Source organism: Phoenix dactylifera, chromosome 15, assembly GCF_051530095.1.
Source record: "Phoenix dactylifera cultivar Ajwa chromosome 15, Ajwa_hap1_PhDact_Kaust_v1.1, whole genome shotgun sequence".
NCBI classification, from domain to species: Eukaryota; Viridiplantae; Streptophyta; class Magnoliopsida; order Arecales; family Arecaceae; genus Phoenix; species Phoenix dactylifera.
The window spans coordinates 24162460-24183205 of record NC_143204.1 but is presented as its reverse complement, the minus strand read 5'-3'; the positions used below and the strand labels follow the sequence as shown (position 1 = coordinate 24183205).

The following is a 20746-nucleotide window of genomic DNA, read 5'->3' as shown; positions in this document are numbered from 1 at the left end:
TACTCCTAAGAGCATAGTAATGTTGCTTGTGTGCATTATACATTTATAAAATAAATTAAATAATAAATAGATGAATAAATAAATTTGACTTCAAATGAAGATTTATCACATCTATGTAAAATCAAGGCTAGCGTTTGACGCACTGTCCTTAATACAGATTTCGTCCTCCACACAGGTGTTTTAGATCACTTGAGCATCTGCCTTTCAGGATACAATGATCTTCACAAACAAAAGAAGCACACTAATTTATTTGTACGGTGAACCAAAAATTGAGTTTTTGTATTCTCTTTGAATGAACTCACTAATGCTATCTAAGAACTCTAGAATGAGAGAACTAGATGAATCGAAATTCGGTGCATAAAATGGTGGGAAGAAGGCTCTATTTATAGAGTTCATGGTGACTTTTCAGAACAGACACTAAGTGAAGAGACAGATCTTTTCTATTCAAATGAATAGACGCATCCCTTCGAATAGTCATGTCTTTCATACTAACAGTCATGTCTTTTAAATAAAAAGACGCATCCATACAAAGATGCAATGAAAAGATGCAACCATACAAATGAATAGATATATATCTTTTGATGCAACTCTTTTGAAGAGACACACCTCTTCTAAAAAGCAACCTTTCAAATGGGTCACTCTGAGCCTATTTCCTCATTTACCTCTTATTGTCTAACAAGTAATACTCCTAAGAGCATAGTAAAATATTGATGTTTCTATAAATTTTCGTATAGATATGTCTGTAAGTTCACAAATATATTCAATCAAAAATCACAGAGATCGTCCGGTAAAGACATAAGAAAATGACCCGGTGTCGAAATGGCGATTGATGATCGGACTAAGACTTGAGAGGGTCATCGCTGGGTTTGTCATTGTCATTGTTAGTAGCTGTCCTGTAAATGTTGGGTTAAAAACAAATGATGTGGGCCTGTTTCGATCCCTGAGTCGGCTAAAAACGCGACACTGATCGGAGACTCTAATGGGCATTGGCATGGAACTAAGCAGCGCTTGTTTATCATTTTTCTATTACCCATAAAATTTATGTTCAAAATTTTCACCCCATTCAGGGCACAAGATTAAGGTTAGAAAACTTGATTGGTAACCTTTTTTTAGGTGCATAGCTAATAGCTAGTGATAAAATCCCATGACGTATCTTGCGCCTGCATGGTTTGTGATCATGTTCTCCGTCATCTTCAGCAATAAATCCAATTCAATTTCCCTGAGATGAAATAATATCTAATAGCTAATAGCCAGTTGCTATTTGCCTGGCTTATTCTATTGCATATTTAGCATCCAGAACTAGAAAATGATTCGAAATAATAAGGGATGAGATTTCACAAGATCCTTGTATTGGTTAATCGATTTTCCTCATGTTATCATTCTGAAACTTTGTGCAAAAATGCCTGCACTCGAGGAAGCAACAAAACAAGATTAATTTAGAAATTAGCACCCCACTCATTCAATAAGAATCATCTCATGCATAGAAAAATAATATAACAACGCCACCTAACGAAAAAAAATGGCCTCTCTTTTGTTTCTTACATCAGTTATCGTGTATGTTGAGAAATATATGGTGGGCCATGCATACCTAAGTACAAGCTTGATATCTGATATATTATACTGCTGCAGATTAATATTCCATATGGGCATCCTTCTGAGATTTTAATTCGATGTTCTATTGGGGCTGAATATCTCTTAAAGACAGGTTCCACTTCACCTGCTACTTATTGTTCTGTTTCTTTATATCCCAAACATTCTAAATATCACAGTATTCCTGGACTTATTCAGGAGACGTTATCGTGATGGGCGGGCTTATTCATGATGGGCAGGCATTGGCCTTCTATTTCATTCAAAAAAAAAAAATAAAAAAAAAGCATGCATGATATACAATCTTAATTGCTGAATAAAAATGAAGGCTTGTTTGAAATCTATGGCCTGAAATGTACTTCTTCAGATTATCAACACATCTTCCAAAATCTACTGCACCCGGCTGATGTAAAATCAAATACCAGGACTCTAGATGAACAAATGATTACTCTGGGATAATAGCCAAAGTTGCGCATTTGTTATTTAAGGGGTAGCATGTTCATCTCAGTTTAGCCTTCCCTTTTCTGTGCAACTTGCTTATTGGTTTTGGGTCCATGCATTGTATCTGCACTTTGTTCCAGTGGAGTGTAAATCTATACTTATTTTTTATACCGGTTCATTACTGATATTCGATACTGGTGGTGTACCGACACTCGATACACCAAAAAAATTTCACACCATACCATACTGATACCGTGCTAATATGGTACCAATATGGAATATGGTACTAAGATAGCGAGTCTTGATTGCAATTATATCCATTTCAGATGGACCCTGTCATCTAAGCATCTCAAACCTCTAAGTGCACAAATTCTTCCGCAACTAAAAATGATTAACAACAAAATGACCATCACCATCCACCTCCTCCTCCGTTCTTACCTCCCATGCCATACCCACTCCACTTCTTGAGCCCTTGCCCCAGTGGAAAGAGGCGAAGCAGTAAAAAAGTAATTAAGAAAATCATCCTTTTGGATTCAAGTCGTTAAATTATAAGAAAACCAAAACATAAAACTGGTACAAGAGGCTGTAATCATGATTGGTGAGAGTTAAGATGGGTGGATTGAAAGTTCAATCCAAATAGATGTGATGGGAGGCAAAATGGACCGTCCTACTCTAGCGTGGAGCCACTCAATTCCGGTCACGCAGTCCTCAGAGCCGAGCAGGCTAGACCTCGGTCCCGCTAAGAACTAGACCGGCCTCAGACCCTGCCGAAGGCCGAGTCGACTTCGGCTAGAGGCCGAACCGACTTCGGCCTTGTCAATCTTGATTCCATCGAAGATCCCGCAGATTCTTAGAATCTATATTCAAACAAATATGGAAAGTTATTTCCCGAATCCTCCACCCGCAGGATTGATCTCCATGATTCGCGCTGCCTCAGCTAATGGCCAACTAATCACAGCTTGGTCCGAGATTTCAGGTAACGAACGAGACCCTCACCCTATAAAAAAGGGTAGGGAAAGGCTCTCGATAAGCTATTAAAAAGTAATTCAAAACACTCAGAAATCTCTCCAAAAATACTGCTAATTTAACCATCAGAGGAACTTTGCCGGAATTCCCGACCAAGGCTTTGTGCAGGTACACCAGAGCGCAGGAGGTGGCTCTTTTTCTCCGTCTCAACCAACGGCTTCTCGGCTTCCTCCGGCGTGATCATCCTCAGGCCAAATTTCAACCACAACAAGATGTGTTCCCATCATCTCTTTAAAATTTGAGCTAGGTCTTTGCTGCTACCACCAAGCAAGACTTCTTTGGTAAGCTAAGCCGGCAGCTTCAAAGATTATGATCATTGAATTTGTTGAGTGAAACCTATTTAGGGTCATAAGTATGGACAAATAGTATTACAAACCCAAATAGCACGCTGGGACTAGAATATCGATCGTACGAAGGCGGCCATCTCGATATCATTGATTTGGGTGCGTGTCTCTAGCTAACCAAAAAAAAAACAGATCTATAATTCATGCATGCACCAAACCCAGGTGCATTAGGTCCAAGTCTTTGGTAAATATTAAAAAATAGAAAAAGGGACGATTCGTATCAAGACTAAAAGACAGACTTTATGACTAGACAAAGGTGGCATTTTTTTAAGGTAATATTTGTGATTCAAATCCTACTCGAGGTAAAGATAGCAATTTACTTGGTCCGGCTGCCCGATCTGATCAAACCCTAATAAAATGAATTTTATCCAATCTATTGAGATTCGATGGTGGGTATCCGATTTTAAAAATGGCAACTAATTCTTTGCCTTGGTCACTTCAATTGCCCATATTTTTTAAAATTCATCTACATCCCGACGAAGTAGCACAATTCAACCTCGAATATTATAATAATAAATAGAGAACAAAGTATTATGATTGATCGCGAAAGTGATAGAACATGTGAAAGGCTACATGCTAGCATTTGGCTTTCTAAAAAATTATATTTTTGTTTTTTATATTTTCATTATTATGAAAAATTTAGTTTGTTATATTTTATGCTCTAAACTTTGATTTTCTTTAATATTAAGGTTTATGTTTATATTCTATTTATTTTTTTGGTTTATATATAGAAAATATTTTTTAGCTTTATTCAAGCCAATCGATTTAAGCCTACCCACCCACATTTTCCTACGAGAGGGGTACAAATATATAATTCCCAATTGTAAGATAGATGTAAGTAATAACCTATCCGATTCATGTCTTATCTATTGCTATCTCTAATTTAGGAAGAAATTCTTAATAATGAGATGCACCATGTCAATAGTTCGTGACTTACAACTTAAATTTTTATTAAATAAATTAAAAAATAATTAAATTCGATTTATTTATTAAATAAGCAATAAATCACAAACCGTAGAACTTGTTTACTAGAATATGTAGAGTTGAGTTTGGGTTTATAATGATATGTTAACTTGATGTCACGTTGATACCTACAGTCTCAAATCGGTTCAAAACAAGTTAGTAGGTTATACTATCAGCTATTAAAATGATCAAATTAAATTTGACATGCCAAAAGTCTAAATATAAATATAATCCATTTGATGAACAAAGTAGTTATATTCTTACGATACAAACTGATGTACACCAAACCCAAACTTGTTCACTTAGGTAGGGCATATAAATATATATATATATATATTAGATTGACAGGTTATCAGTGACAAGATAGGTGGCCTTGACATTTTTCCGTTCAATTATCGCTGCCTAATCCATTACATCAACGGGTCACATGTGGGCCAAGCTGACTTCAGAAATCGTGCTTGGTGCACGATTTATCCATCATATTAAATTAAATATGTTAGATTATATATTAATTTATTAATTTTTAAAAATTATTTATTTTAAAAAATGATTAAAAAAGAAAATTAAATTTTATTTTATTGGTTGCTGAAAAAATTACTTACAAAAATAGCAACCATATAATTACTATATTTGGTTGAACACAGTCTTATATAAAAATATTACTAATTTTTAATAATGTTTTTGAATAAATAATTTAAATAATATTTTTTTAATTCTTTTATGGCCCAATATGAGATATTTGAGCATTAAAATAGATTTACTCATCTAATGGGAGAAATGAATTTGAGAGATTTACCAAAAAATGGTTAGCTAGTATTATATTTTGAGTTGGAAATGTTATGGTTTAATAATATTAAAAAAAAGGGTATTTGCAAGTTCTAGATGTTTCCATCAACTAACAATAATTTTAGATTTTCTTCAATAATCGTAAATGGAAAAAAATATCACCTTCGTATTTGTCTCAATTTTTTTCTCAATAAAGTAGCAGAAAAACTCATCACTTATTTTATAATAAAGTACCATTGGCGGCGATGGATCTCGTATAGCTTACCGATCACCGAGAGGAGGCAACGTTGACTCCCAGGCTTGCCAATTGTCCATAACTTTTAGAAACTGGGTGACGTGGCAGATAAATAGCAGTTCACTATTTTAACTCGTACAAGAGCTAAGACACTGGATCCAAATAGGACAGAAGCGACTCTCGCCGCCTGCGGGGACCACTGTGCTTCTGCCCCTCGTCGTTGCCACGCGTCCCCTGACACTCCCTCTGGTTCACACCCATCTCTTGCCCTCTTCTTCTATAATAAGCGCCAGCATCGCATTCATTTCACCACCTTCCCCGCCCGGGCAAAATTTTGGTCATTTTCCCCCCTCTAAATTCCAATTAATGGCGATGTGGAGGACGGCAAAGCACGCGATTCGGTCCCTGGCTTCAACGGTTCCCGATGTCTCTCCTTTCGTGAGACAGCTCCATGTAATCCTTTTAAAAGTTTCCTTTTTTTTTAATTTTTTTTAGCTATTAATCGGACTTGTTTTTGGTGATTTCTTTTTGATCTCAGTTGAAGTGTTTCAACGAGTTCCAGTGTTTTCGATTCACTTCTCTTTGTGCCTTAAATCTTGTTTGAAAATCAAGTTTTTAGTTATTTTGTAAAAATAATCCATAAATTTTCCATTTTTTTAATTGGTTTGAAGAGCTACTTGCAGGAAGTTTCAGGTCATTTGCTTCAATTCTCGCGAGTCGCGATATAGAGTTATTTGGAGTGTTAGATGTTTTTGATTTATCTTGCTATTTCTTTATTATGATACTACTAGTTACTTTTTTCTTAAAAACATGTTCCTTTGGCTTTAAGTAGTGCATTTTTTTTTTGTAGAAGTTAAACTGCGAGTTTTCCATCTGCAGTGATTCAGAGGAGTTCTAAGCGTTTTTTTCATTTTCTTTGCTAATTTTCTAAAATAATACTGTAGAGAGTGCTAAAGTTAAGTTTTTGTTCTTAATGATGCTCTTCAATTTGTATATAAAGCGATCTGCTAGGTTATGTTTCCTTCTTTTGCTCTCTGGCTTTCTCTCTATTTCCTTTCCCTGTTTTCTAGAAAAAGAGAACGGAAAACTTTGGAGTTATACTGAGTATGGTCTTGATGGATGGAATTTTTTCTTTCGTGTGTCATGTTTATGGAATCGAAGAATTTGGTTTGTTGGGAAAAAAATTTAGCCAAAATCATTCTCTCCTAACTTGTAATTTTCTAAAACAGTTTCCTGTCTTAAATCTTGTCACTGCCACTACGTTTCCTGGGATTTGAAGTAAACTTCTTGGATCATTTTTAGCCATTTGATCACCATATTGCCTCAAAGTACAGAATTGGTTTTTGATTTCTTAATATCATGCAGGCTTCCCCTGGGAGCAAAAAGATTGTTGGGGTGTTCTACAAGGCCAATGAGCATGCGGCGATGAATCCTAACTTCTTAGGCTGCGCTGAAGGAAGCCTGGGCATTCGGGAGTGGCTGGAATCTCAGGGCCACCAGTACATTGTAACTGATGACAAAGAAGGCCCGAACTGTGGTTGGTATATGACGATTTACTGATTCTATATATAAGCTTTAGATTTTAATGTTTAGAAGTTAGTTGAGTGATATTATGCATCAAGATCAACAAATCATTCCTTTATGAATAAATTTAAGCATAACAAGCATTTTTCTGTTCAAATCAATGCATGGATAAATTTGTCAAATACTACTTAGTAGAGCTAGTTACATGGAAGATCAGAAGAGAGCTAGACTTGGAAAGGGGCCCGCATGGATGTCTGTGATAGGGTCCGTGAGCTGGATGGATACATAAGAAAACCATATTGATGCAGGAAAGACTTGACAAACTAGGGTTTGATCATGGATTTAACTCTGGATAGTTGATAAGTGAAAACGGTACAAAAGAATTCACCAAATTGACTAAAGTTCATGGCCAGGGCGTTTGATTGTCACATGGATAAAGATAAAATCATATAGGGATGCTGTAGCTCCCTTAGCTAGTATGCACTGTTTAGCTTGTTTGGATTCACTCAATTATGAGCGAGCACATTTTTTTTTGGGTTTGAAATTGCCTCAGAGTTCTGCTGCACTGGACTGCTTACTTCGATTGTATTACCTTCCCGAAGAAGTAACACTGTTAAACAAAAAAAAAAGAAGAAAAAGAGGGAAAAAAGAAACCATTGACTCTCTCATTGGTTTATGTTCTTTTGCAATAATCTTCTGCAGTTTGTACTACAAATATAATATGTCGACTTTGAATTTTACTCTTTATTCAGGCGAATTTGGTGTATTCATGAAACATTTTACAATGTAAAAACAAAAGTGAAATTCAAACCTTACAAACATTATATGTGGTTCCAAATATTCATGAATGATACATTGTTTTAGTTTCATCTTTTTTGTGATTTTTTATTGAGTTATACGTTTCGTTTTCAAGTCATAAAATTATATATATGTATTTATAATTATTAATCCAAAGTTCTCTTTGATCGGATATTACAATACTAAAATTTTTGTATTTTCTTACCCAGAGCTTGACAAACATATCCCTGATCTGCACGTTTTGATATCCACCCCATTCCATCCAGCCTATGTTACGGCAGAGAGGATCAAGAAGGCCAAGAACTTGCAACTTCTTCTCACTGCTGGGATTGGCTCTGACCACATTGATTTGAAAGCAGCAGCTGAAGCTGGACTGACTGTTGCTGAGGTCACTGGAAGCAATGTGGTCTCGGTTGCAGAAGATGAGCTCATGCGAATTCTCATTCTTGTTCGGAATTTTTTACCTGGTTATCATCAGGTGGTTAAAGGTGAATGGAATGTTGCAGCCATCGCATATAGGGCATATGACCTTGAAGGCAAGACCGTTGGGACAGTTGGGGCTGGCCGCATTGGAAAGCTTTTGCTCCAGCGTCTGAAACCTTTCAACTGCAATCTACTGTACCATGATCGCCTCAAAATGGAACCTGAACTGGAGAAGGAGACTGGAGCAAAATTTGAAGAAGACCTTGATGCTATGCTTCCTAAGTGTGACATTGTTGTTATCAACATGCCTCTTACTGAGAAAACGAGGTATGTTTTTCTTCATCTATCTAGCTTTCTTTATTATGAATTTATTTTTTTCAATGTTATTTACTCAGAATCCTTAAGGTTTCTATGCAAAAGTGACAACTTAAAATTAAGTCTGTTCAATATGAAATGGTCCATGTCTCTAGAAAAATTGTTTTGACATAGATTGCTCAGGAAAAAATTACTCTAGAGTCAATTTATCATAAATGGTAGCTTTCTAGAAGCATATGTAGGAATTATAAAGTTATAAAAAGTGGCTAAGATTACTTCTTGGTTGTTATGGAACTGTAAATAGCACTAACCAGGATGCTGGTTGCCATATCTTTCGTATAACTTGAGTTATATACTTCATGACATTAGCTTTTCTCACTTAGTTTTATGGTGACAATGAATCACGCGACTGAAAGATATGGTATGCTGTTTATTTTATATCTACAGTTTTCATTTTCCATTTGGCTTCCACAAAGTGCTACTCAGGGTGATGTTGTTATCCATTTTCATGCTGGAACTCGTGTCTTTATCAGCATAGGAGCATCTATCTCTGCATTTTTTAAGGTTTTCAGAGCAAAGGTATTAAAATTTGCCTGCAGTTGAAGTTCCAAAAATATTAAACTTTTCCTCAACAACAAGGTGTCAGGATAACCATTCATGTAATTTTTGCAACTCCTCAAGTACACTATTGGTATGGATATTACCTATTCAAGATGCTTTATTAAGAAAAAATAATTAATGCTACTCTGTTCAGGTAAGGTTCAATCTCACAGTGCCGATTGAGATTGAACTTGTTAAAATTATAACAGAATGGCGATGATCATAAAATGGAGCTGCAAATTTAGTGTCACCAGGTGTAGCAAGGCTGTGATCATTGAACTTTAGCTATTTTGCATCGTCTGTCCATTGATCAGGATATAGACTTGTTCACAATCTTTTGAAAATCTGTTTACACATATCCTATTCTATTAAATCTTCATCTTCTTCACTATGTAACTATTCTTTGTTCCAGAGGAATGTTTGACAAAGATAGAATTGCAAAGATGAAGAAGGGAGTACTTATTGTAAATAATGCCCGAGGAGCAATAATGGATACTCAAGCAGTTGCAGATGCTTGCTCCAGTGGCCACATTGCAGGTATTTTTACTAGTTATCTGCCGGTTTTGCATGAGGAACAATTGAATCTCCATCTGAAATTCTGCTTCTCATCTGTGAACATTTACTTCTTGTTCATTATGGACACCTGATATGGTCTTTTATGATACTCAATCCCAGTTTGGATCTGGATGTTTGACGCATAGCTTTTAAGTGGAGTACTTATATAATCTTTCTAATAATGCAAGGTAAGATTAGGAGTGTAGAAATTTATGGAGGATTTAAGTTACAATGATCAGAGCACTTCAAATTGTTATTCCTGCACATGAATGAGTCTGTCTTAGTAGTTCATTGAAAAACCACTTTACTGTGGCCATGTGGTCTTTGAAGCCGGACCAAGCTGGTTTTGCTTGTTAAATCTTCGTTGTTTAATTTTGCACTGAGGTTGCTGTCATAAACTGATAACACAGCTTGTCTAATCATTATATTGCTTATTTTAACTAAAAGTGAAATTTGGTTGGTCTTGTATGCTACAAACACCTTAAATTGTTGGGTAGAATGAAATTAACTGGAAACAATAGGTTAAATTATGAAGAGATGATGTGAAATTATATGCGGATCTGTCTGTGAATTATAGACAAGCAAGTGTGAATATGGGATGGTCCATTAATAGGTGTCAAGAATGATAATCAAGTCTCATGACAAGGATTTTGAGACCAAACTAAATTTGATGTGAATAAAACGATAATGCTTGGCCTCAAAGCTGTAGAGATGTGAAGGCAGCAATGCATAGATAGAGGCCTATTATATGGTGCAATGATATGGCCTAAAATATTTGTCAAGCATGTGAAGTAAAATCAATTGATGTGATTTCGTTAGGGCTGCAACTTGGGCAGGTTAGGTCAGGTTGAGGGCAAACCCAAACCCAACCCGACCTCTAAAACACCAATCAAACCCAACCCAGTCTCAGGTTGGGATTTTTCTAATTCAGCCCAAGCCAAGCCATCTTAAGCTAAATTGAGGCCTCAATAATTGGTAAATTTGAATAGTACACTTAAACATAATATAACAATATTAAAGATATAATTATATAAATATATAAGTAATATATATGAAATATAAATACAAATTATTTGTTTATCGGGATGGGTCAGGTTAAGTCAGGTTCAGGTTACGTTGAAGGTCGACCCTAACCAATCCTTCTTGAGGTTAGGCTGGATTTTTGAGTACAAGCCGAACTCAAATTTATTTTACCCAATAAGCAGGTTGGGTAGGCAGGTTCGGGTTGAGCCCAACCCAAGTTGCACCTCTATATTTCATGAGTAAAGCAGTGATTTCTTGAGCAGAGAACAATTCAAACATCTATAAAGGATGCTTTACAATGAATTTACAAGGTAATGCCGTGATGCATCTGATATAACAACAAATCCAAGCAAGGAATGTCGGAAGTTAAAAAAGGAACATATTGTTGGAATTTGAATAAATTTTGAAAAGTTTTAAAGAGGTGTAAATAAAAAAGATTTGTAACCCCCAAATTTTTTAAAAAAGAGTTGTTATAATCTTTAAGTTTTTCAAATTCCATTTGGAAGTTTCAAAACTTCCCATTATCTTTCATTATGGCCTTAATGAGGCCATAAGTATTCAACCGTTATGGTTGGATGACAAAAGGCCTATAAAAGAGCCATTCCTTGTATCTAACAAAAAAATACAATAAAAAATCCTTCTTCTTCCTCTCATTGTTTCTCTCTACCACCATTCTCTCTTTTACAATTTTCTATATTATTGGGCAACCGATATAGACTAGGTAATCTGCCTACTACAGACGTGCACTGTAGATTAGGCCCGCTGTGAGCCGTTTGGGTTGTATCTTGGAGCCGTCGCTGACCGCCAATACCTGCACGTGGGGAGGCAACAACGGTTTTAGGACAGTGCGTCTTTTGGCGTGCCTCTCACACCTCACAGGCCAGATATTTTCTTACCACTATTTTATTAATTGTTAGATTTTCTTTTATGTGATTTAAATATCTACAAAGCATCTTGGTAGATCAACATTCTAAAACCGTTGTTATATTGTTTCATCTATATGTTTATATATTCTGCAAGATGCATAGTTGAACACTGTTTTTGTTCATCTTTGATAGAAATCATTGCTGAATACACTTTAAATATAAATATATATATAGTTTAGCTTTAGATTCTCAATTTTAATATTAAACTGTTTAATAAAAAAAAACAGTTTACTGCTTAATAAAAAAAAAACAGTTTACTGTTTAATTTAAAAAAAAAACCAGTTTACTGTTTTACTGTTTTAATAAAAAAAAAGTTTACTGTTTTGATCAAGAAAATAGATTACTGTTTTAATTAAAAAAAACAGTTTACTGTTTTACTGTTTTAATAAAAAAAAAGTTTACTGTTTTGATCAAGAAAACAGATTACTGTTTTAATTAAAAAAAACAGTTTACTGTTTTAATTAAAAAAAACAGTTTACTGTTTTAATTAAAAAAACAGTTTACTGTTTTAACAAAAAACAGTTTACTGTTTAATTAAAAAAAAAAGTTTACTGTTTTAATAAAAAAAACAGTTTACTGTTTAATAAAAAAAAAACAGTTTACTGTTTAATCAAAAAAAAACAGTTTACTGTTTAATCAAAGAAAACAATTTACTGTTAAAAAAAAAAACAGTTTACTGTTTCAACAAAAAACAGTTTACTGTTTCAACAAAAAACAGTTTACTGTTTAATTAAAAAAACAGTTTACTGTTTTAATAAAAAAAACAGTTTACTGTTTAATAAAAAAAAACAGTTTACTGTTTAATCAAAGGAAACAATTTACTGTTAAAAAAAAAAAAAACAGTTTACTGTTTCAACAAAAAATAGTTTACTGTTTCAACAAAAAACAGTTTACTGTTTAATTAAAAAAAAAAACAGTTTACTGTTTTAAATAAAAAAACAGTTTACTGTTTAATCGAAAAAAAACAGTTTACTGTTTAATCGAAAAAAAACAGTTTACTGTTTAATCAAAGAAAACAATTTACTGTTAAAAAAAAAACCGTTTATTGTTTTAATATAAAAAATAGTTTACTGTTTTTAATTAAGAAAATAGTTTACTGCTTTAAAAAAAAAAACAGTTTACTATTTAATATATATAAAAAAAAGTTTACTGTTCTGATTTAAAAAAAAAAATAGTTTTGGTGAAGATATAAGTATTAAATCTAATTGGTGACATTAGGGTTGTTTTCCTTTACATTATTAGTAAAGTTATTGTTACATAGTATATTATTAAGAGATACTCTTAGGAACATCTTGTTTAAATTTATTCATTAGTGACATTATTGTTATTATTTTTCCTCACAGTTGAATACTCTACTGCCCTTTTTAAACTTTAAAAACTTAGAGTTTAAAATTTAGAATGGCAAATATGGAAGAAGCTAATAGTATTAAGCCTGAAAAATTTAGTGGACAAAATTTTCGTAGGTGGCAAAGACAACTTAAATATTGGTTGACTGTGTTAGGACTTGTATCTGCAATAGAGGAACCACGGTCTAATCCAGAGTTACCTTCACAAATGACTAATGAGCAAGTAGAGTACCACTGCTATAATAGAATACTTAGTGCTTTGTCTGACCACCTTTATGATGTGTATCATGCCACTACCTCAAGTGCAAAAGAACTTTGGGATGCTTTAGAGGCTGAATATGGGATGATAGATGCTGGCATTGATCGGTTTACTGTCTCAAATTTTAATAGTTATAAAATGGTAGACAATAAACTAGTGGGAGATCAAATTCATGAGTATCAAGAACTTCTGAGAGGAGTTGAGAAAAAGGGAACCAAATTTAGTGAAGATTTTAAAGTCTCATGTCTTATAGATAAGTTGCCATCATCTTGGAATGATTTTGCTAGGACCCTTAGGCATAAACAAGGAGAGTTAACCTTAACCCAAGTCATAAACTCTCTTAGAGTTGAGGAAAAACATAGAGCCAATACTAAGAAAGAGGATGAAAAGACTCCTAAGGTGAACCTAGTTGAAAATAATACTAAGAATTTTTACAAGAGAAATAATTTCCAACATAGGGGTAAGAACTTCAAGAAAAATAATAGGTTCCACAATCGTTCTAACCAAAACCAAAACTTCCAATACCGTAATAATAATAATAATAAAACATTCAAGGGCAAAGGAAGTGAGAAAAGGCTATGCTTTGTTTGTGGGAGAACTAATCACATGGCGAAAGATTGCTTCTTCAAGAAGACTGAGGAGTATAAGCCGAAGCCCAAGTCAAATCACTATCAAAGAGATCCAAAGGCTCAAGTCTATATGTTGATGGATCAAGAGAATTCAGCTGAGCCATCCTTTAGGTATAACTTTAGTTCTTCTTCTATTAATTTTACTTATGGAAATAAAGATTGGTGGTTAGATTCTGGAGCTAATGTACATATTTGTTTTGATCATGGTTATTTTAAAACTTATCAGAAATCAAGTGGAGGAAGTGTAACATTAGGTAATGACTCTGTTGCACGTGTGCTTGGAGTTGGAGACATAGATTTGAAGATGACATCTGGAAAGATCTTAACTTTGAAAGGAGTGCGACATGTTCCAGAAATCAGAAGAAATTTAGTTAGTGGGTCATCCTTAGTCCAACAAGGATACAAGGTTGTTATGGAATCCAATAAAGTTGTAATTTCAAAAAATAATGTATTTGTTGGGAAAGGATTTATTAGTGAGGGGTTGTTTAAATTAAATGTACTTTCAGAAGTTAAAGTTATCTCTTCAAGTGTTTTCAATGTTGAATCTTCTAATGTATGGCATGAACGATTGGGACATGTACACTTAAAGAAAATTAAAAGAATGATGGATCTAGATTTAGTCCCTAAATCCAATCTAAACTTCAAACATAAATGTGAAGTGTGTGTACAAGCCAAACAACCTAAAAGGCCTTATAAGTCTGTAGAAAGAAACACTCAACTCTTAGAGCTCATACATAGTGATGTATGTGATTCGAACAGACCACCTACTAGAGCAGGAAATAAGTATTTTGTGACTTTTATAGACGATTGTTCGAAATTTTGCTATGTGTACTTAATAAAAACTAAAGATGAGGTGTTTAATAAATTCAAGATTTATAAGACCGAAGTAGAGAATCAATTAGAAAGAAAGATTAAGAAACTCAGATCCGACAGAGGAGGTGAGTATACCCTTACTAATTTTAGCATCTTCTGTGAGGAATATGGAATAGTACATGAAATAACTCCGCCATACTCTCCTCAATCTAATGGAGTAGCTGAAAGAAAGAATAGAACTTTAATGGATATGGTTAATGCGATGTTGATAAGTTCTGGGCTACCTGAGAATTTGTGGGGAGAAGCAATTCTTACTGCATGTTTCATATTGAATAGAGTAACTGTGAAAGATAATGATAAGACCCCTTACGAAATTTGGAAGAAAAGAACACCTAATCTTAAAATCTTGAAAGTGTGGGGGTGTTTAGCTAAAGTAGCAATCCCTGAGCCTAAGCGAAAGAAAATAGGGCCTAAAACTATAGATGCTGTCTTTATAGGGTATGCTCAAAATAGTAGTGCCAATAGATTCTTAGTTATAAACTCTGAGATTAGTGAAATTTCAAACAACACAGTTATAGAATCTAGAGATGCTACCTATTTTGAAGATATATTTCCTTATAAAAATAAAATTTCACACCAAGTAATAGATAAATCATCTACTAATGATAAACCTTCCACTAGTACAAGTGCATCTAAGGAACCAGAAACACAATTAGAGTTAAGAAGGAGTAAAAGGTCTAGAATAGAGAAAAATTTTGGAGACGAATTTTATACCTTTTTAACAGAAGGAGATCCTACTACCTATAAGGAAGCTATGTCTTCTTTAGATGCTCCATTTTGGAAGGAAGCTATACAAAGTGAGATAGAGTCTATTATTCAAAATAACACTTGGGAGTTAACTAATTTACCTCCTGGAAATAAAGCTATTGGGTGTAAATGGGTGTTCAAGAAGAAGTTAAAACCTGATGGAACCATAGACAAGTACAAAGCTAGACTAGTAGCTAAAGGTTTTACACAAAAGGAAGGAATAGATTACTTTGATACATATTCACCTGTATCTAGGATAACTACGATTAGAATTTTAGTTGCTTTAGCATCAGTGCATAATCTAGTGATTCATCAAATGGATGTTAAGACTGCCTTTCTAAATGGAGACATAAATGAAGAGATATATATGGAGCAACCTGAAGGTATTGTAGTTAAAGGTCAAGAACATAAGGTCTGTAAGTTAGTTAAATCCTTGTATGGTTTAAAACAAGCTCCTAAGCAATGGCATGAGAAGTTGATAAGGTGATCTTAGAATATGACTTTAAGATTAATGAATATGATAAATGTGTGTACTACAAAGAGAGTAATGGAGAACATGTGATCTTATGTCTTTATGTTGATGATATATTAATATTTGGGACAAATTTGGAGATAGTAAATGATGTTAAGTCTTATCTTTCTAGAAAGTTTGACATGAAGGATTTAGGAGAAGCCTATGTAATTTTAGGAATGAAGTTGGAAAGAACACCTAATGGAATTACTCTTAATCAAACCAGTACAATAGAAAAGATGTTAAAAAAGTTTAATTATTTTGATTGCAAATCTATATCAACACCATATGATCTAAATGTGCATTTGAAGAAAAATAATGGTGAACCAGTATCTCAACTGAAGTACTCACAAATGATTGGATCATTGTTATACATAGCAAATAAAACTAGGCCTGATATAGCATATGCTGTTGGGAGACTTAGTAGATATACTCATAATCCTAACAAAGATCATTGGATTGCTTTAGAGAGAGTCTTTAAATATCTTAGAGGAACCATGGAATACTCATTGTGTTATAAGGGATTTCCGAATGTAGTTGAAGGGTATAGTGATGCGAATTGGATAACAGACAATATGGATGTAAAGTCCACTTCAGGGTATGTATTTCTTTTGGGTGGAGCAGCAATATCTTGGGGATCTAAGAAACAAACTATTATCTCTCGGAGTACTATAGAGTCAGAACTTATAGCTTTAGATACAACTTGCTCTGAGGCTGAGTGGATTAAGAACTTGATGCTTGACATGCCTTTAGTCAATAAACCCATGCCTGCCATTTTTATACATTGTGATAGTAAGGCAGTAATAGAGTTAGTAAGGCAGGCACATACTAATAAGAAAATGAATAGACATTTGCAAATGAGGTACAAATCAGTTAAAAGCCTATTGAATAAGAATATTGTATCTTTGGAATTTGTAAAGTCTGAGAAAAATATAGCTGATCAGCTAACCAAAGCTCTTTCTAAGAAAGCTGTCATTGATTTGTCGAGGGGGATGGGCTTAAGCCCATAAGGGAGTCACCTAGGGAGGTAACCCAACCTTTATGATTGGAGATCCCATGAAGAAGGTTCAATGGGTAGAAACAATCCATATTGCGTGACTCATTTCAGCACTACTTTTAAGGAGAGAGTCTCCTGCTCATCCCTATGGCAATAGTGCTTTGATATGTGACGTTAGGAAGGGTGTTACCCTGAATGAGCCCGAGGCAGGCATACTCCTGCAGGATACAGGTCACATGTATTCTTGGAGGACTCACCTAAATGAGAGTTGTCGTGAGGCCGCGACCGTGAGAATTGGGCTGTTCTCTAATAACTCTCATGAGAATCAAGATTCAGCGCATGGCCATAAATAGCGCTAACCCGCACCAAGTCTATATCAATACTATGTGTGTGGCATGTTAAAATCTGGTCCAAAGGGTCTAGTTCAAGACTTAGTTCACTATGATCCTTCAGGTTAGAACTGTCAACACTAAGTGTAGGTTCAAGTCCGGAAGACACCTGCACCCATTGCATAGTATAAAGCTGCCCAAATTTCTCTCTATATATATGTATATGATTTTATAAAGTTTTGAAACTTGTGGGGGACTGTTGGAATTTGAATAAATTTTGAAAAGTTTTAAAGAGGTGTAAATAAAAAAGATTTGTAACCCCCAAATTTTTTAAAAAAGAGTTGTTATAATCTTTAAGTTTTTCAAATTCCATTTGGAAGTTTCAAAACTTCCCATTATCTTTCATTATGGCCTTAATGAGGCCATAAGTATTCAACCGTTATGGTTGGATGACAAAGGGCCTATAAAAGAGCCATTCCTTGTATCTAACAAAAAAATACAATAAAAAATCCTTCTTCTTCCTCTCATTGTTTCTCTCTACCACCATTCTCTCTTTTACAATTTTCTATATTATTGGGCAACCGATATAGACTAGGTAATCTGCCTACTACAGACGTGCACTGTAGATTAGGCCCGCTGTGAGCCGTTTGGGTTGTATCTTGGAGCCGTCGCTGACCGCCAATACCTGCACGTGGGGAGGCAACAACGGTTTTAGGACAGTGCGTCTTTTGGCGTGCCTCTCACACCTCACAGGCCAGATATTTTCTTACCACTATTTTATTAATTGTTAGATTTTCTTTTATGTGATTTAAATATCTACAAAGCATCTTGGTAGATCAACACATATTAGATTGCTAAATCACCTAGCAAAAGAGCATGTAGGGTCAGAGGAAAAAAAAAAACTCGAGAGATGATGGGGGCTAAAGTTGAAGCTTTTGAGTTAGGGCATGGAAAAAAATGATGTTTGTAGAATGTACCATAAGTGCTCAATATAATGCATAGAACAAGAATTGAATGTCCAGAAGGGGATGCGATTGAGTTTCAAAGTTCGAAAATAAAACAAGAAGAAAGGGGTTGCAACAGTTTGTCACAATCCAAATCAAGGAGTAGGCCTGAAACTATCAAACTAATACAAAAAGATCTATAGTTCGCTGGAAGAAGGGGTGGGGGTGTGGCAATGGGAGAGAGTAGAGAGAGGCTCAAGCTCCAGGGTCATTAAGAACCACCAATGAAGCCATGTTTTGATCGCAAATGTAATTTCCAAAGCAAAAGAATATGGAAGACCCTACTCAAATAAGTTTTGGCTGACATGTTTCCTATTGACTGATTGGTTGAGAAAAAGAATCTCAATAATTACAGAAGGATTGTTAATCAAATTTTAAGAGGTAAGTAATTAAAAATCAACTTGATTTCTTGATCCCCAGTAAGAGTTCCCTTTTAGTAAGGATCATGTCGAAGTGACCCTACACACTGAAAATAGTGCTCGATTTGCATGATTATAGTGGCCGACTGGTGATTAAATAGTGGATGTGCACTCCTCCCAACAAAAAACACGGTAAATATTAATAGTTTGACCTGGTTCTAGCAACCCGCAAGGGAGGCTCAACCAAGATTCTAAACCCTGGTAATGGACCCATCTTGGTTTGCTTCTAGGATGGTGTGGAGTTGGGACGGATGGACTGAAATAGTCATTAACAACAAGAATAAGAGGAAAAATAATAAAGAAAAAACTGCATCCCATCTGCCCTCATCAGGGTGCACCCCACGTATCGCGACACAACTGGGACTTACGACCTGTTAATGGACTGATGTCCAGCAGGTGTCCCAGGTGCCAGTTTTCTATCAGAACAGTATAGTACTGTTGGTTTCATCCTCTTCCATTGAGATCTAAATCCTTTTCAACTGAAAGTAAGACCTGTTAAAAATTTCTGCATGACTTATTCTAAAGTTTCAATTCAGTCTATTCTTTTTTTCAGAAATTAATATAATGAAATGGTGCTCTGAGTTACTATTTTTTTTTTTAAATCTTCAGGTTACGGTGGTGATGTGTGGTACCCCCAGCCAGCTCCAAAGGATCACCCATGGCGATACATGCCCAACCATGCAATGACGCCTCATATTTCAGGAACTACCATTGATGCCCAAGTATGCCATTTGATATTAGCTACGTATACTTTGCTCTTTTACTCTTTCTGATAGATGGCCTGATTACTAAATTTAAACTGAAATCATGCAGCTGAGGTATGCTGCTGGAGTGAAGGACATGTTGGATAAATACTTCAAGGGAGAGGACTTCCCTCCACAAAACTACATCGTCAAGGAAGGTAAACTGGCGAGTCAGTACCTCTAATCACACTTCTCTTTCATTCCTGAAGAGGGACTTCTTTTGTATGAATCTGCGAGCTGTTCTGTCAGAAATCGAAATAAATCCTACAGTTCGCTGTATGGATCTGTTCACAAGTCTTCTGTTGAAAGTAATGATGTTGTCATTACACTATGTTGGCTAGCAATAAAATTTTCTTTCAGCTGGTTGTGCGTTGCGGATGAACGCGACAAATTGATTCATATCATGGTTGCTTTGTTTGCATCAGTGGTGTGTTTTTCAGCAGTCTGGTTGAGTTTCTTGGTAGGAGTTTGATATCATTTGTTTTAAAATTCGGGAATATTGTACCATGTGCATGGAGAGGAAAGGATCGGCAGAGATCATGTTGGTAGATATTATCCATTCATAAAATCCAATAACCTACTGCCTCACTGAAACTTTGATGAGCTAATCTGGAGATGACACTTTAAACCTCATGGCTGATGAAGTTGCTTGTGAGAAATTGCAGGAACATCCCTGGCAAATATAACATTCCATGCGTTTATGAGAAATAATGATACAATCAAGGTTCACCGTCTCGGTACTGGCCTTCATATCGGTGCCACTCTAGTATAGTGTTAGTATGGTATGGCACAGAAATTTTTTTTACGTATCGAGTGCTGGTACGCCATCCGAATCAAGTATCGGTACCGAATTGGTATGGTAAATTATGTATTCTACTGTTTGGTTCGGACCAGTACGACGTACTTTGGATATAATAGTAGTATTGTTAGGTGCTTAACTAAAATCAATCGAAGTGAAGCTTCTTAGATGTGGTAATGAGAGGCAGCTAATTGACTCTCAAAGCAAGGCATTGATGTCATTGGTCATCTCCAACTGGTTAATTTTCCCTGGCCCTTCATCTTGGCTCAAATTGGTTGTTTTTGACCGTTTGATTAGTGCAAGCATGCAGCCTGTTGCATTCTTGAAGAGAGGGAGATTCACATAAGCATGAAGTGTCATATTGTGTGCGCGTGCGTGCATGCACGTGCGTGTGCACGCTTGGAAAAATCCCTTATTTCTACATGTACCATGGTACTTACGCGACATGATTTAGGTTGTATATAGATGCATATTGTGAGGACCTGTGCGGGCATGTGTTTAGTCCCACATCAGTTATTCGCTGGGTAGATCTTGAGTACTTATA

The 20746-nt window shown here is 35.2% G+C and overlaps 1 protein-coding gene across 1 annotated transcript; it reads left to right on the top strand.

Annotated features, from left to right (window-relative positions):
* The first annotated feature begins 5635 nt into the window (after positions 1-5635).
* Positions 5636-19802, top strand: LOC103705850 (formate dehydrogenase, mitochondrial). Its single transcript, XM_008789733.6, has 6 exons — positions 5636-5835; positions 6748-6919; positions 7914-8454; positions 9455-9579; positions 19270-19382; positions 19474-19802. Exons 1-6 carry the CDS (start codon positions 5749-5751, stop codon positions 19585-19587), a joined length of 1152 nt encoding a protein of 383 aa, XP_008787955.4. The 5' UTR covers positions 5636-5748; the 3' UTR covers positions 19588-19802.
* Positions 19803-20746: the final 944 nt, after the last annotated feature.

Excerpts from the sequence above, each read along its gene's own strand:
- LOC103705850 (XM_008789733.6), top strand. The coding sequence starts at position 5,749 with ATGGCGATGTGGAGGACGGCAAAGCACGCGATTCGGTCCCTGGCTTCA. Across the intron at positions 6,920-7,913 it reads CAAAGAAGGCCCGAACTGTG|AGCTTGACAAACATATCCCT; the intron begins GTTGGTATATGA and ends TTTCTTACCCAG. Across the intron at positions 9,580-19,269 it reads CTCCAGTGGCCACATTGCAG|GTTACGGTGGTGATGTGTGG; the intron begins GTATTTTTACTA and ends TTAAATCTTCAG.